This window comes from Mchenga conophoros, linkage group LG9 (genome assembly GCF_057382185.1).
Source record: "Mchenga conophoros isolate Kocher_MC1m ecotype Shallow Benthic linkage group LG9, M_conophoros_male_GT1.1, whole genome shotgun sequence".
Taxonomy (NCBI): Eukaryota; Metazoa; Chordata; class Actinopteri; order Cichliformes; family Cichlidae; genus Mchenga; species Mchenga conophoros.
This window is the reverse complement of record NC_140534.1, coordinates 23,129,424-23,145,345: the sequence shown is the minus strand read 5'-3', so window position 1 is coordinate 23,145,345 and position 15,922 is coordinate 23,129,424. Positions and strand designations below refer to the sequence as shown.

Sequence of the window (15,922 nt, the reverse complement as noted above, 5' to 3'; positions counted from 1 at the left end):
TCGTGACTGCACTTGTGGGTGGAGACAATCATCCAATAGAAAAACAGTATGAAGATTCAGAGCGCCTCTTGCATCAGCATTTTCCAGTCAACGCCTCAAGTATAACTTATAAGATCCATATCTATGATTATATTATGAAGAGATCAAAAATGTGTGTTGGTAAAAAAATAAAATAAAAAAATAGTGAATGACATCAGTGGATTTGATTAGCCAAGTCTCACCATCATATCATGCAGAACTGGCATTGCAGGCAGGAGCTCAAGCTCTGGAAATGCTGGTGTGCAGCGGACTGATATTTCCCTCAGGCAATCGCATTCACTCACTGCAGCACCTTAAAGCATTCCTTGAATTGCTTTTCTCAACTTTAAACGTGCCCAAATGTGCTCTAATGAACAGGTCAACACAGATCTTACCATTTGGGCGGGTATACTTCAGGGTCAAACATATGAAGGCATGACAGACTTCAAGAAACCAGGGCTCTCCTGTGAAAATGAAAGGGGAAAAAAAGCATTACAGGACAACTGTGTGTCTTAGTCAACGCTCACATTCTTTTGCACCACACAGAACATAGCAGAAAACTGAAATGCCAAGGATTAAATTAAACACTTTGTTTTTTTCTTGTTTATCACAGCTTTCTTCAAACTATTCCAACTAAGTCTGCGGCTAAAAAGTCCCCACACATAAATGCCATATTGGCTAGACGGTAAGTGTGGCTGAAACAGTTTAAAAACAAATCGTAATTGTGCGGAAACACTTAAGCTGCAATCGTTATTCACTTTATGGTAGCTGACACAATTACAGATACATAATTTAGGAATGATTTTATTTGAAGTTAGCTTTAAGCGATGCATCGCTTTAATTTACAGTTTGATTGGAGGTAGTAGTGATTAAATAAATACTCATTTAATTAATATTGTGGTCACAGTTACAAATAATAAGTAAGACATTTCACTAAAACTGCATTACAAAAAAAAAAGAACAAAAAAAATCTGAAAATGAATTAGTAACGTATTATTCTGTGTGGCATACACCCCCAAAATGGCTCGCTATTCTGTGCTATTGTGCTACTGTAGGTAAATCACATATTTATTTATTTATTTATTTATTTTAAAAGGTATCAAAAAGAAATATAAGACTGCTTTGCGTGCATTTCTTACCTTTCTAATTGCATTTCCAATCATTTTTTGTCAGACACTGGTTCAGGTTAGGGACAGGCCTGCAAAAATACTGCATGTTTTATATGTGGCTACATGATCAACAAGCTCACAAAAACACCTGAAAAGGATGAGACTAAAGAAGCCGTCAGACATCAGAAGAGTATGCACTAAGTAGGTGTTAATGAAGAGATCTGTCCAGGCTGGTCACTGATATGGCAAACAGATAAACATCACAGACTTAAGCAGTGGAAATAACTCGTAATGTCAGAGGAAAGCTTGAAGCACTTTTACAAGTCAAAGTTAATACTGCCTGCCTCCCTCTCTTTAAAGAGGATTCTGTAAAGCATTACTACCGCAGCTATAATTTTTCAATAGCGTAATACCACTGTTATAAATCAATATCCACTTCAGGTGAAGCAATGCATCTCCCAAAGACATTGTACACTTTTTTTTTCTTCTGTTATCGTGCATCCCACTTTACAGCACTACCTGTGGTATGAACACACTGGCTGTTAATACAAGACTCATTCAAGTCTAAAGCGACAAAAGCTTTAAAATAAAAAATTACAAATCATAAAAACTAAAGTATAATCTTACAGACTACATCGTTATTCCAAGTAATGCTTTCTCCTATGTTAGGTTACTTTTTAGTAAACTATTTGTCTAAGACTCGCTGGATTTTTTATGAACACAAAAATATAAACATTCACACTCTCAAATTTCATTTTCAACAACACTGGAACACGACTGCATTTTGTACTGCGTATTCCTGTTGAGACCACAGCCTTCTGAAGGTGCTGGGCCAAATGCTCAGAAATGCTGAGTAGTTGCACGACAAATTTTGGAATACCCTGCAAGCCTTATGCAGTGATGAATCAGACAAAATGGCTACCAAGCGCCCCTATAAAAGACCGACATGCAGCAGAAGAGAAAGAAGTGGGGAGGAAAGCTCTCAGATAGTCAAGAACTGCACAAAAACATTGCAACTTTCCATTTACTGGGTTGCACTGATCCAAGGATGCTAACTAGTAACAATCAATAATCGACCGAAGAAATAACTGAGCTGACGATTACAATAAATGTAGGTTTGAAAAAAAATCTGTGAAAAGAGCTGATATTCACTACCCCTTCTACCTTGTTGTCATTTATAACAAGACGTGTGACCATTTTTGCCACCGTTTTCCTCCTTTACGTTGATTCATATATACGTCATGGGTTGCAACAATACTTTAGCAGCCATCTTGCCCTAAAAGAGCAGACACTGAAAGGAGGGAGGAATTCTCCCCAAGTCATATGACCACACTGTCTGCAGACAACTGCAGTGAAGGAGGAAAAGTGTCTAGACTAGTCTGTGGCAGCAGCACATCAGGCACACAGCCACAGTGGCACACAGATTACTTTGATCGTGTTGTTAAAGCCTTACCAATATTTCTGTTTTCTGTAAAGTCTTGTGTTTTAGGATAAGAAACTGTTTGACAAAGACATCTTTCGTGGTCAAACCAAATTCATCCAGGCTGGGCTACAAAAGATGTTTAAAAGCACACGTAGGGATTTCAGTTTGGTGCAATACTGTAGCCATATTTATTACATTTATTAAAATATGTGTGCATTTTGAATATAGTATAGATTTCTAGATGTATTTTTTTTATCCACAGTAAGTGTTTTATTATACTTTGAAGCTACAAAAGGGAGAAGTTCAGGTCAAATTCTGAAAACTTTTAGAATTCAAATATTAATATCATGTTTTGAGGAAAATTTTCAGTTAATTTACACAGCTAACAACATCCTGCATAACATCAACCCACACTATAAGTCAGTTCAAAAATCTCTATCTTAGCCTAATGCGCACAGCAACCAACCTTTCTGTGCTCTTGTAGGCTGCCTTCTGGATGGTGCACTCCTCTTGAACTCCAGGGCTGAAGGGTGATTCCCTGCAGAGCACAAGCAAAGATAGGAAAAGAAGAAAAAGAATTCATACAGTGTTCATTTTCCACTACCCTGTAGTCACATATACGAATTTAGATTCCGTAAATGTGCGTCTACTTGCAAAAGAAATGCATTGTAACCAAAAATGTGGTCTTTTTTTGTCAGTGTAGCTGAAAGGGTTAAACTGAGAATAGAAGAGTCCACCGAAGGCAGCATTTGCCTTCAGGTGTCTGCTGACTAACAGGTAGCTAAAGCGCGCATGGGGTTAATCAACAACCTCACGTCAGCAAAGGTGCATCACCTGCGCGTCTTCCTGAAGTAGTGAATGAGGTGAAGCCTCCACAACAAAAGAAGCTACTGCTAGTCGCATTTATACAAGTAAATAAAAATATCACAATATGCGTTATTTTATTATTTTTTACAGTCTGCTACGTAAAACAAGCTGCCTTAGATTTTAAGGTCTGCAATTTAACTGTTTTCTGTTTTTTTTTTTGTTTTTTTTTTTAGTCAAAAACACATAGCTAACATTCACAAATAAACAGGTTAAAAATGAATTTAAAAAATAAATAAAAAATAAAATAAAATAAAAACCAGCTGTGTAATGCTGCAGTACACTGGGCAACTCTCACTCTGACGCTTGCCGTACCTACCTGTGCATAAAGAGCTGTCTCCTGATAGACTGCAGAAGAAAAAACTTTCACAACGTTTATCTAGAAAAAAAATCTACATTTTTGCCAGAGCGTGGCGACTGGTGGGCGAAGGCGCTCGAGGAGGAGAGCAAAGATCCCATTTTCCAACAGGCGGCTTCCTTGTAAATGAACACAGATATCTAAAAGTCCATTTTCAATTTTATCTATTTCAGACAGACTCCAGACAGTCTCCAAACGGTTACGTGCCTGGTCCTGCATGCGCGTGCACGCCGAATGGCGCGGGAAGCGGCGATAACAGATCGAGAACGACAGCGCGAGCGGCCAATGGGCAAGACGAGTCGAATCTAGTGTCCAATAATAATGGGCCATAAGCGTAAGCCCCGCCCCTCCTCCTCCTCAGCCGTCTGTTGACAGTGCACTGAATAAAACAACAGTCTGAGTTAAGCAGTTCATTGCGCTGAGATGTGGGTCACTGACTGCAGCCTATCCACGCTGGGAAAAAGGCACAGATGCATGGTGTTGTGTATTCAAGAAAAAGCATATAGTCTAAAACAGTTAACATTTTAGGGTTAAGACAGTTATATTCATTCATACCCTTTTTTAAAAATGTAGCATGTTCCTCAAGATGGATAGATAGATGTTTAAATACATATAAAGGCCAGACAGCTTTGATAGATACGGTCTGCATAATGCTAGAGTTATTGATTTTATGCACAATGATGAAAAAGAAAGTTGTTGAATACATTAACCCTAATAGTTTCCATGTTGCCAAGGACTTTCCCCTTATTGAGAAAACTGAACCAATTTGAATCTCCAAATCAGCATCAGAAGGTCTCGGCTGATTTTTTTTTTCTTTCTTTCAAAGTTTCATTCATTCACAAAAATATTCCTACAGACCATTACAGCCCACCCCACCCCATCCCACAGCCTTAGCATCACTTTCTCCAGACAGCTGCTGATCCTTATGAACTGACATCTAAAACTCATTGTCTGGCACAAAACAACTTCCAAGTTGGCATTTATATTCTGTCAAAGTCTACACAAGGCATACAGGCGAGTTTGTTGTAAAGAACCTCTGTCCTTTGGGTGGAGAATAACAAGTCTTGTCTCCTTCGGCTTTGCACCCTGTAATTTGCATTGTTATGGAAAACCGCTGGATTTGGACAGAGCACAGAATCATTGAGATCAGCATAATAGAGTGTGACAGGTCCCCTTTTCAAATCTATTTGGAAGTAAAATCAAAATTCCTGGGAAAGTAGATCCATGGAGCATAGAAATATCTTATATAGCTTTGAAAACAGATGTTGTGAGTGAACATGTAATGAGGTGTGGAATATATGTATTGATATGGACTGCACCTGCAGAGGTTGGGAGGCTGAAACACCAGACCTTTATAATGTCAGAAAGCATGTTATGGGCTATAAAAGCACCTGCAATGGGTCTTGCCAGATACAATTTTGGTTCCAACTTGGAAACTATTATAAATATGGGCTTGTTAAATTTCAGCACAGTATTGGGTGTGTCTGCAAATTCGCAATGCTTTGGATAAACAGCTTTTCATATTAGTTTAAAAGAAAAAATAAAGGCAAAGTCCGCATTTTGTCTATCAGTAGCTGCAGTCTATTAGAATTCACCGACTATATTTCACTAACAAAGTCCCGTTACACTTTCTCAAATTAAAAATCTCACAGCATATCCCCTCCATCACCCTGGCTTTCAGATATTGACCTTGTGGTGCTACAAAATAGCTTCTTCCTCACTGCGGGACCCCATAATGAGCCAATACAATGAGGCTTCAGTTCACTGCTCACCTCTCTTTGGTGTCTCTCGGGGTCTTTGTTGACGTTTGTCAGCCCAAGAGGAATTTGGGGGTTAGAATTCTGCTGTAGTCTAACGGCCAGACTCAGACGAAACTTTGACTCCCAGACTTAAGCACAAAAGAGGGGGAAAAAATAGCGTTGAGATAAGCAGGCTGTGACCTTACAGGGAAGAAAAATCAAAGGAGTGAAATGAATAAAGATAAGGCCAGATTTTGAATTTCAGCCAAAGTGACCATTTGAAAAGGACAAGCATTTACATGACAGCTGTACTCTGTTACATTAAAACTGAAAACCAAGCACTTGTTTTTTTGTTTTTTAACTTTGACAGCTTTGCAGCAAATAACAGATCTGATGAGTCATGATACCTGCCTGCAGGGGAAAGTAAAGCTACAACTCATGTGAGTGAGAGAAGCTCTGCACATTCAGATGCCACCTCCAGATATCAAAACATAAAATTTGACTGCAAAGCAGATCAGAGACCCCCACTGAAGAAATTCCAGAAACAATGACCATCTATGGACCCTGACTGATTTTTGTACAGTCGAATTTACGGTTGTTATTAAAAAGTGGTAGACGGTGGGGTATACGTACAAAGAGGAAATGCAGAATTGGACCCCTCTACTACTTACAGTCTATAAACAAATGTAATACTTAACAACCAGGGAGACACTGCATGCACTAGGACCATGTGGAAGAAGAGCATTCAAACTACCCCTCCCCATCCTTTCTCATTCATATCAACAGCCAAACAACAGAAATGTCCAAACCCCAACACTAAATGTTAAAAAAGGGGGGGATATAAGCGATGCCTTCAATATATTGACTTAGCTAATGTTAAAAATATTCACAGTCAGGACATGCTGGAAGATGAATATCAATATGTGGCCATTTTATTAATTTAGCTAATTGTTAGCTAAATAGAAATTGTTAAGTTGCTGTTATTACATATTATGCCAAATATATATATATATATATATATATATATATATATATATATATATATATATATATATATATATATATATATATATATATATATATATATATATATATATATATATATATATATATGTGTGTGTGTATAATTGCCAATATGGATGTGAAGAATGCGCAAAGAATTTAGGCCATGTCATTGCTTTAATAGTACTTTTTTAAATAATATTTTTATCCATATGAACTACCTTCTCAATTATAGTCTCTTAATATTGTAAGAAGGTACTTCTATTTCTAAATTTAGTCAATTTTAAACACATTTTTAGAAATTATGATATCTATAACAATTTTAACACTAAATACTGTTTGGGGCAGGTGGTCCGTTGGTTGTGGAGGAACATCCAGCCCTACTTCAGGTCCTTGCATAGCTTTTAGGTGTATTTAGGGTGTGAATCCTGCTTCTCCATAAACATGCAAACTAGAGGCTGTCGCATGTTTGAAGAATGAGCCACTTCTCTTCGGTGAAAGTCAGTACAACTCAGTGCAACTCCAGAGAAAAGATACACTCAGATTTAATTATTCCTACCATGTCTTACACACTTATGATACTGATACGCTAATCTCTAACTTAAGTGATCAGTAAATAGATTTCCTCTTTTCAACTCAGTCACTTTGAAATACTGTGTTTTAATCCAATCATCCATTTGGCCTTTTTGTTCCCCTTTTTGGTTCACAGACCACTATCAAGATAACCACAACAGTAGCCATTGCAGTTCTTTTTCTGACTAGAGTCTTGCATCCTTTGTTTATCAAATTCTGCAATTGGCATCATTTTTGTTTTAAAGCTTTCATTGAGCTTTTGGTCTTGCTGATATTACTTTACTTTACTTACTTTACTTACTCTCTTAATATCTGTTAGTCTGACAATATCTGACATATAATGATAGGTAATAATCAAGTTTCTTCTGTAAAATAGGGGGAAGTCATATTTATAACAAGCGAATAATGGCTACTTAAACAAGTCTTTGATGAGCAGATCAAATCAACCCAAGTGTCATCTAAATGCTTCAATAGAAGGGAAACAGTTCGAGGAACTCTGAGCTTTTGTTCTCATTCTTTGTTTGATCATTGGGATAGATACTGTGCAGAATCTTAAATATCCGTTGCCATAAGTTGTTGAGTTTTTTATGTTTTTCAAATAGAATATGACAAATATGAATTCTATTGGCTGAACCATGAAACAATGTAAAGCTGCTTGCCTTTAAGTTTTCCTACATATAGACAGTTAATTTGATGAAGGTACTTTTGCTACCGACTGTAAAAGGATTTGTTTTAACTCATAAGTAAGTAAAAGTAAGTAAAATGTATATAAATAGCACTTTTCACAGATAGAAATCACAAAGTGTTTTACAATAAAACCAGAAATAAATATAAGACAATAAAATGAAAAAATAAAACAACAAATGAATTAAAAGCTTGTCTGTATAGAAATGTCTTCAGCTGCTTTTTAAAAGAATCACTGGAGCCTGTACAGCGTGAAGACCGTGGAAGAGAACCCCACAAACTTCCACAGCTCATATCATGATCTTTTGCTTTGTTCTATGATAAATGTTTCACCGTATGTTTAAGCCATGGTTCTAGCTAACTTGATTTATGTAATATACATTTTCCTTATGAATTGAATTTCTGAAAAGTCTTGGTGACAAATATGCTGGGAAATACTTTACTTGTCTTCTTGACCTTGGTGCCCATGGATGATGTGCACGAACTTGTTGACATCAAGTTTTCTGTAGGCTGTACTATAGAGGACTTTGTCAGCATAGCAGCATTATAAATTATATTTAGCAAGCCAAAGTAAAAATGTGGTGCTCAGAAGAGGAAGGAGAGAAGAGAGCAGGATGATAGACTTTGTATTTGAGCAGTGTTATCAATGTGTTGCTAAGATAAAGTTCTTTTTCTAAATGACTGAAACATTATTACCACCTACATGTGAAAATACATCTAGAAGCTGGTCGACTGGAAATGATTGTTGAATGTGGTCAATGGGCTTCTCTCCTTTGTTCCATGTTTATAGTAATACAGTTGTCTTCATGTCACTTTAACTAGTCGAGTTTATAGCACTAAACGAGCACTAAATGTGTCCATTCTCCGACTTCTGAGTGCAGCTTCTGTCCACAGTGCTGTTCAAAAGCTAGAATGATGTTGTTGATAGTATTGATTATTGAGAAATATAGAGAGAATGTGAGATGGTGTTCTTGCTCTGGTGGCAGTAAGGGCCCAAAAAATATCTGCCCCAGGCCCGTTACAGAGTTGTTACGCCTGTGTTTAAACTAAAATACAACTGAAAACAAAGCCTAACAAAGGCCAAAGTTGACTCTTGGTTTCACATGGGACACAAACTCCAGGTGTCTCCCAGGAGAAAGTCTTGTGCTCTGCCCATTCATCCACCCTTACCTCCTCCCTATTCCAACACGTTTCACTTTTTATACTAGCTTACCATAGACTTCATAAAGTCTTCTGCCTTGAGGCTTTCTAGCAGACACCCTAAGGGCAAACTTCACCCACTAGCATAAAGCTGACCAATGGAAAGAAGTTTCTCTTTGTTCTCTGTTCTAGTGTTAATGTATTTATGTGGCACTGAAACATATGGAATCCAATTAACAACCAGAATATTTTGTATTATTCATGAGTTTCAAGTGTTCTAAGCCAGTTTGTGATCTCTTCTCTGTATTGAAAAAAAAATCTCATGCCAAGACAATAAATGCAACCTTTTGAATGCCTGAGGTTGTTTCCTTTCTAAAGATAACAAGTATTTCTTCTGTTCTTCATGATTTCATGTGTGCAAAATAGCATATTCAGCTGAGCAGGGGACTGAATTAGTTTCCTTTTCCAAGTTTCGGATTCAATCAGAAAAAAGACTCCTGATTTTTGTTGTTAGTCATTGTTTTTTCTTAGTGCAGAAGCTGTCTACTCTTCCTTTAGGGAGCAAAGTTATCAGAGAGTTGATTGAGACTTGGCAAAAGGATAAGGAAGTACCTAGCACCACTGTCCCTTTTAGGGAACAGTCTCCACTAAAGCTTTGATATTGTGCAAGAGTACAGGTGTGTTTTTTATAGCAAAAAGGAAGATAAAAGTTTTGGTTTTAAAATGTATTTTTTGGAATTAGAAAAATAAAACTGCAAAACTAGAATTTAAAAAAGGCTTTATTTATAACAGGATTACCACTGGTGTAAGTGTTATAAAAACCTCATCAGCCTTGCCGAAATAATGCATGACAAAAACCATTATGTTTCTATAACATTATCCTTCCATTAGTGCAAGTAGTTCCCCAACACAGGTGGAAATCCTAATTTTTCATACCTTGGAAAAACATTACAAGGAGAGGTTTGAGGGCAGGATTAATCCAGCTAAAGCATGTTCATTCTTAAATGATTATTAAAAATTGAATGAGTACCATGAATGTTTAAAGCTGTGGGGGAAAGAAGCAGAAAACATTTAAAGAACAGAGAGCGCATAGGAACTTAAAATGTGCATCTCTTTTTCCTCTGTGGATGATGCTTAACTACAAAAAGGAGAATAGATTAAAGGTATTGCAGTGCAATGTACCCTTCATTTTTATACTTTTCAATAAAGTTTTGTATAGTACTGAATTTTGTAAATGAGCTGGTACTTATGTAGTGCAGAACTCTATTTGAGCATTTAAAGTGCTTTCTTACTGCAGTCCTTATTCATCCAATCAAACACATACACAATTTTTTTTCTATGCCTAATGACTTTTAAGAATTCACACGCTCACGCTCGGGGGAAACTGCGGGTTCAGTATCCCCAGTAAATCATGCATACTAAAAGTGCTGGGAATCAAACCACCAGCCTGATGGTAGACCCGCTCTACCTCCAGAGCCACAGCTGCCCTAACCTGAAAAAAGGCTGAAAAGGTCACTTTGAATTTATAGGTAATACACTTACTTACCAATATGCCACATAATATTCAGATTTATTATTGTGTTAATGATGTATGCTTTTTGTAGAACTAATACGAAGTCAACTTCATACCTTATCCAGATGTAAAGTAAATATCCCTCCCTCATCTTGCATGTAGCCTAGTAGTAGAGGGCGAACATATGTCTACGGAGAGAGCTCGATTTCCTGCAGCAAACCGATCCAGGGAGCTGGACTTTCCCCACCCACAATGCATCATCGCTGCAAACCCATCTCTAGCATGCTTGTATCCTGGTCGTGATCTGAAGTCATTGCCGCATAGAAGCTCTTGCCAGTCTCATATTTTAAACCATGAAAATGGTGAAGTACTGAAGATTAAATGCACTCTGCAGTACAGTAATCACACTTTAAGCGGGACGGGCCTTGCATCATGTCATCCAACGACCAGGGTGAGTAATATCAGTTGATTTTGTCGATAGTGTTAAGTTAGCCTCAGAGCTAAGTCAAGCTAACTTAGCTCGTTCGTACTGTCAACAGACGGCTTCAATGAGAGAAGGCCGCACGCTAGCCATTAGCTAAACCAGCTTTGTAAAACGAAAACGAATATAAGCAGACGAAAATACCGGACACAACGTTAACTCAACAAGTTTAAATTTGTAATACGCTCCAGCTGTGCATAATTCCCAAAGCTATTATTAATACATTGAGGACAAAGTCAAGCGCTGATTAGCGTTGAATTTCCTTTTTGGCCTGTTTGCTAACATTATTTGCAAATACGCTCGCTGCTAGTCTGGTATCTGGTGGGATTGAAAAAAAAACCACTTGATTCCTGAATAGCTAAGCATAATATAAAATAAGCCATGGGTCCTATTTGCTTTCTCTTGAATTTTAAAGCAGATATAATGGTTCTCTAATCAGGTATTTTCCCCTTTTTGATCGCAGTAGCGCTTTTATCGATAGCTAATTTTGATAGCTCAAGGTAGTCGCCACCCCCCACAACATACTCTTTTATGGATGATTAACACTGATTATGCACCTAACTACCTGCAGTGCAGGCTGTTATTCTATGGCTTTTTCGCCAGTATCGTAGCTATACTCACAACTGCACATTTCTATAAGGGCACTATGACGCAGTTAACGCGGTCCGTATGTCCCCATAGTGATTCCTACATTGTGTTTAGATAGCATTGCTTTGTAGAGGCCATCTTACGATCACAATTACAGTAAGAGTTAATACATTTGATTACAAGCGGTAAAATACAGGCACCAGACTCTAAACACTTGAACAAAATTGGGATCATTTGGATTTTGGAATTGGTTGGGACCCCAAGGCCGGACTGACCAATGGCTTTTACCTCAAATAAAACCCATACAGAGATTGGATCTCTAAGAGATTGCTGGAGGGGGCAGTTAAAAATGTCACTTTATTCAGTATAAATAAGAGGATGATAATGCATCAAACAGCTGCAATCCTATTTTCTACACATCAGTTCTGCTACTACATTGGCAGACTACATTTAGGAGGCCATACTGACTTGGATGAAGGACCTCACACTGGATGACTGAATTGCGACTTGGCAGCAACCTAAAATAAAAATATTGCAACCAGTCGCAATAGATGGCTTCCCCTTCCTGAGCCTACTCCTGCAGAGGTTTCTTCCTGCTTTCTTTTTCCCCACTGTTGCCAAGTGCTTGCTTAAAGGGTGGTTGTTTGTTTGTTGGGGTTTCTCTCTGTTATTGTAGGGCCTTTACCATACAATATAACTTGCTTTGATTCGACTGTTGTTGTCACTTGGCCCTGTATAAATACAATTTAAATGAAATATTATAGCGTTTAAATAAGACCACATCTTGCTAGCTGTCTGATATGCACCACTGAACAAGTCATGATGAAACACACTGCATTGGGACTTTGTTAAACAGCAGTAAAGAGCCACTACAGGCATTAGACATGAGATTTCTTACCAAAAACAGATTTTATGTTTTGTTTTTTACTTGTTTGTTTGGTTTTTTCCATCTACTTCTTCTTATGGGTTATTTTATTTGTCTTTATGGGCCAGCTCTGGCTGTATTTTTGCCTGTATGTAATTTAGCAAGCAATCACACTTAGATATTTTATTTTGATTACCGTTTCTGACAGCATGAGCATACTGGAATGCTATGGCCTTTCTTTTTGTCAAGTTCATATGTTAAATTAACCAGTTATTCTCCTGCACTGCATGAATGCAGAAACTTTTTTAGCCTAACTTCAATGCCAAATGTAAGAGTTTGTGATTCGTGCCTTTAGCAGTCCATTAAACAACTGACTCATACATAATTATTGTTGACACTGATGGCGGTCAACTGTACAACAGTTTTTCTGTTGAAATCCCATGCTCAGTGCATGGCTGCTTTTCTAGGATGTTATTTAAAAATGGCAGCTTTATCAGGCTCTACTGTCAGAGTAGATTTTCGAGCTGAAAGCACAGATACAGAATAATTAGATGAGCAGAGACTGAATTATTAGGCAACCCAGATTCAAGAGCCCATTTTAAAGCTGCTAATTTGCCCTTTGAGTAGAATAACTTTTGCCAGAACAGAAAATGTGCAAATGTAAAAATTAAAATTGATAATAGGTTAATTAAATTTTGCTACATTATTTTCAGGGTCTTGAATATAGTTCTTGTTGCATCACTGACACACAGTTATTAACCTCTGAGCACACTGCCGGTGGAAACCTGCATGTCATGCCTTGTGTGTGTTTATGTGTGACACATGCTTCCTGCAACAGTTGTTTGGTACTTAATAGCACAAGTGGCTCTCTCGTTGACGTTGCCATAGACTGTAGACAAGGTAGTAGGCTCTGTGAATGATGAAAATGTCTACCAGTGGGAGTTCATTGTTAAACTTGTTTTTAATGGTTGGCTGTGCTGCTGTTGGCCGACATGCTTCCATTCGCTTTATCTTTATTAATTATTGGAATTATTTTTGGAGGGAAAGACGTGATGTGTTGCTTCATTCTGTTTGAATACTCTGAAGGTGCAAAGCGTTCTCACTACAGATACACCCGACTTCCCACCGTCAGCAGTGACTCCCGCCATGCTGTGTAGCTTTTAACACTTTACTGATAAAACAGAAAATTATTCTGAATTACATCGTGTAATTTACCAGATAAAAGTTTCATGCTCGACTGTCTGTCAGGGAGCACCAGCCTTAGTTTTGGGGAGGGTCATGAAGGATGGTCTGCTCGAGATGGGTAGAGGCGAGAAAGGTTCATGGATGTAGAAGGACGCCCATGAGCTAAGCTTGATATTTAAATCACAATTAAATTACCTGAGCCTCTTCCAGCTTTGTCGAAGTCAGCAGAGCAGAGCACATTGTTATATCCACCCGTCTTAGAATCAAAGTAGAGATCGCAATTTTCTTGGTTGAGTCTGATTTTTATTTATTTATTTTGTGTGACCTTTCATTATCAGCTTTTGCCAATCCTGATTTTCTTTCTAAGGGGTATAATTGATAGCGTGCACAAAGAAAAATCAACTTTTGCTAACAGGACGCTGACATTTTTCTCTCATACCAAGGCTTCTGCTTTGTGACTGGCTCTGATGTCTTTAGATTGATGGATAGCTGGATGGTTTTGGATAGCTTTAGCTTTAGTTGCGTTTGGTAGCTTCTTTAAAATGTTTATGTGAGGGTGTTTTAAGTGTCTTATTAAGTTTGTTGTTACAAATGTTTTCGTGCTAGTTTCGTGCCTTACTTTGATTAACTTTTTGTTTTCACTCACACTGAAGCGCTTGCATGTTATTAGGAATTTTAGTATGTGGCCTGTATGAAACACACTGGCTGGTAATTGGATATAGAGGGCTTACAATGCTGAAAATGCACTGATTCCAATCCCTGGCTGATCAGTCAGTGCATCCCTAATTTAAACAATTTCAATTTGTCAGTATTTTGAGCATCCGTCCCTTTTTTTGCTCATATGATGTCTGGCTTTCAGAGAATCAGAGGTTGCATTTTGCGCATTTGCTGTGTTCTAAGTGTAGGGATGCTATCTTGAATAGAATGAGCCTGACAGATTCTATTCAAGGCTGTTTGGAAAACCTGCTAAAATTGAGTTCTTCAGATTTAGGTGAGCCCACATAATTTGATCTGTGTTCTTTTATCTCTCTGATTTAATTCTGAAAGTTCTGATCAGAGTGGTTAATATCTCAGCTGCTTTGACATTCATTGATCATGTTGCTGCAGTGAGTTTTACCCCAGTTGCATCAAGGTCTATAACGTTTGAATGGAACATTTATTGATTTAATGGAGGCCAAATCTGCGTCAGTGCTAGCCATTTTCAAACAAAACCTAAAATCGGGTTATTGATCACTGCCTTTAAACTTATCAGATGTGCCTTTTTATTGACACGAGGCCCATCGCTTATTGAGTACACATCATTGTACACTGCACTCCTTTGTATTATGTGTATTTTTTAACCTATTCCTATATAAATAAAGTTGGTTTGCCTGAATTGGCTACTGTGACAAATTAAGATCGTCCATGATAGACGATCTGTGTTCTTTCTCTGAAAGGTTTCAAAGAGTTTGATCAGTTTGCGTAATAGGCTCTTGATACACATGTCATTGCAACAATAACGGCAGTTTGTTGGGGTAAGGAGCATGTGCAGCAGGGTGTTTGCAGTTTAGGGGCATTTCAGATTGTGAAAAAGCACATGGTCTGTTGCAGGGCTGCAAAATTATGGCCAAAATAATAAAAAAATAATAATAAAAAGATGGACAATCATTTGATTATTGATTGCTTTTATTGAGGAAAAATACACTGTGCTACATTTCAGGTAACTAAAGAAGCTTTTCAGTAGGGCTGGGCCATATTATACCGTTCACGGTAATACCGGTATAATGTTAGGCAACGATAGGAAAATGAAATATCGCGATAGAATGGGAGTAAAACGCGCATGCGCAGTGCCTTTGTTTTCATACGCACATGGCCGATTGTTGAGTGAAACAGATGAACCAGAATTGGTTTGTAAAAATGGTGCAACTTCCGTGATGTGGAACTGGTTTGGTGTTTGTCCGTCAGATACACAACAAAGCACATTTTTTTGCAGAACATGCAAGCGGCCGTTCTAAGATGCTCTTAAATCTGGGAGTAATCTGGGTCCTAAACTCCGTATGCTTCAGGTCAAACAACACTGCAGCATCACTTAGAGTTAAAAACTGTCTAAATTCTTTCATCTTTAATAAAACGATCAGCATTGCTGCTTTACCAGGTGTAACTATAAAGTTCAACTTCCAGGCATCCATGAAAACAAAAGTTATTACATTTAACAGAGTTAGAAGTTAGCAGGAAGCTAGCGGAAGTTAGCTCGCTAGTTTCGCTAGTTACCTAAGCATGATATTGCATGTTCTGACTGAGAGATTTCTGAAAAAATTCAAACGTACAGCTCTGCTATCACTTCCAACATAAATGAAGACAGGAAACTAAACAGCAGTGACGTTTGTAGGGTTACTGAAGT

At 37.8% G+C, this 15,922-nt stretch overlaps 1 protein-coding gene and 1 long non-coding RNA gene across 6 annotated transcripts in view; one reads left to right on the top strand and one right to left on the bottom strand.

The window, feature by feature from the left end:
- Positions 1–4,017, bottom strand: part of LOC146567278 (uncharacterized) — a 36,111-nt gene extending 32,094 nt beyond the window's left edge. For both annotated transcript variants that reach the window (XR_014893895.1, XR_014893894.1), the window contains exons 1-4: positions 3,734–4,017; positions 3,017–3,088; positions 1,158–1,216; positions 414–482 (exon numbers count right to left, since the gene is read on the bottom strand). This is a non-coding gene — a long non-coding RNA (uncharacterized LOC146567278). The remainder of the gene's footprint in view (positions 1–413; positions 483–1,157; positions 1,217–3,016; positions 3,089–3,733) is intronic.
- A 6,635-nt stretch (positions 4,018–10,652) lies between these two features.
- Positions 10,653–15,922, top strand: part of rbm33a (RNA binding motif protein 33a) — a 30,713-nt gene continuing 25,443 nt past the window's right edge. For 2 of the 4 annotated variants that reach the window (XM_085287008.1, XM_085287007.1), the window contains exon 1: positions 10,656–10,874. In XM_085287008.1, the coding sequence (XP_085143134.1) occupies positions 10,856–10,874 (19 nt within the window). In that variant the 5' untranslated portion in view covers positions 10,656–10,855. Of the gene's footprint in view, positions 10,875–15,922 lie in introns of all 4 variants that reach the window. The other 2 variants (XM_085287010.1, XM_085287009.1) reach the window with 2 other exon arrangements.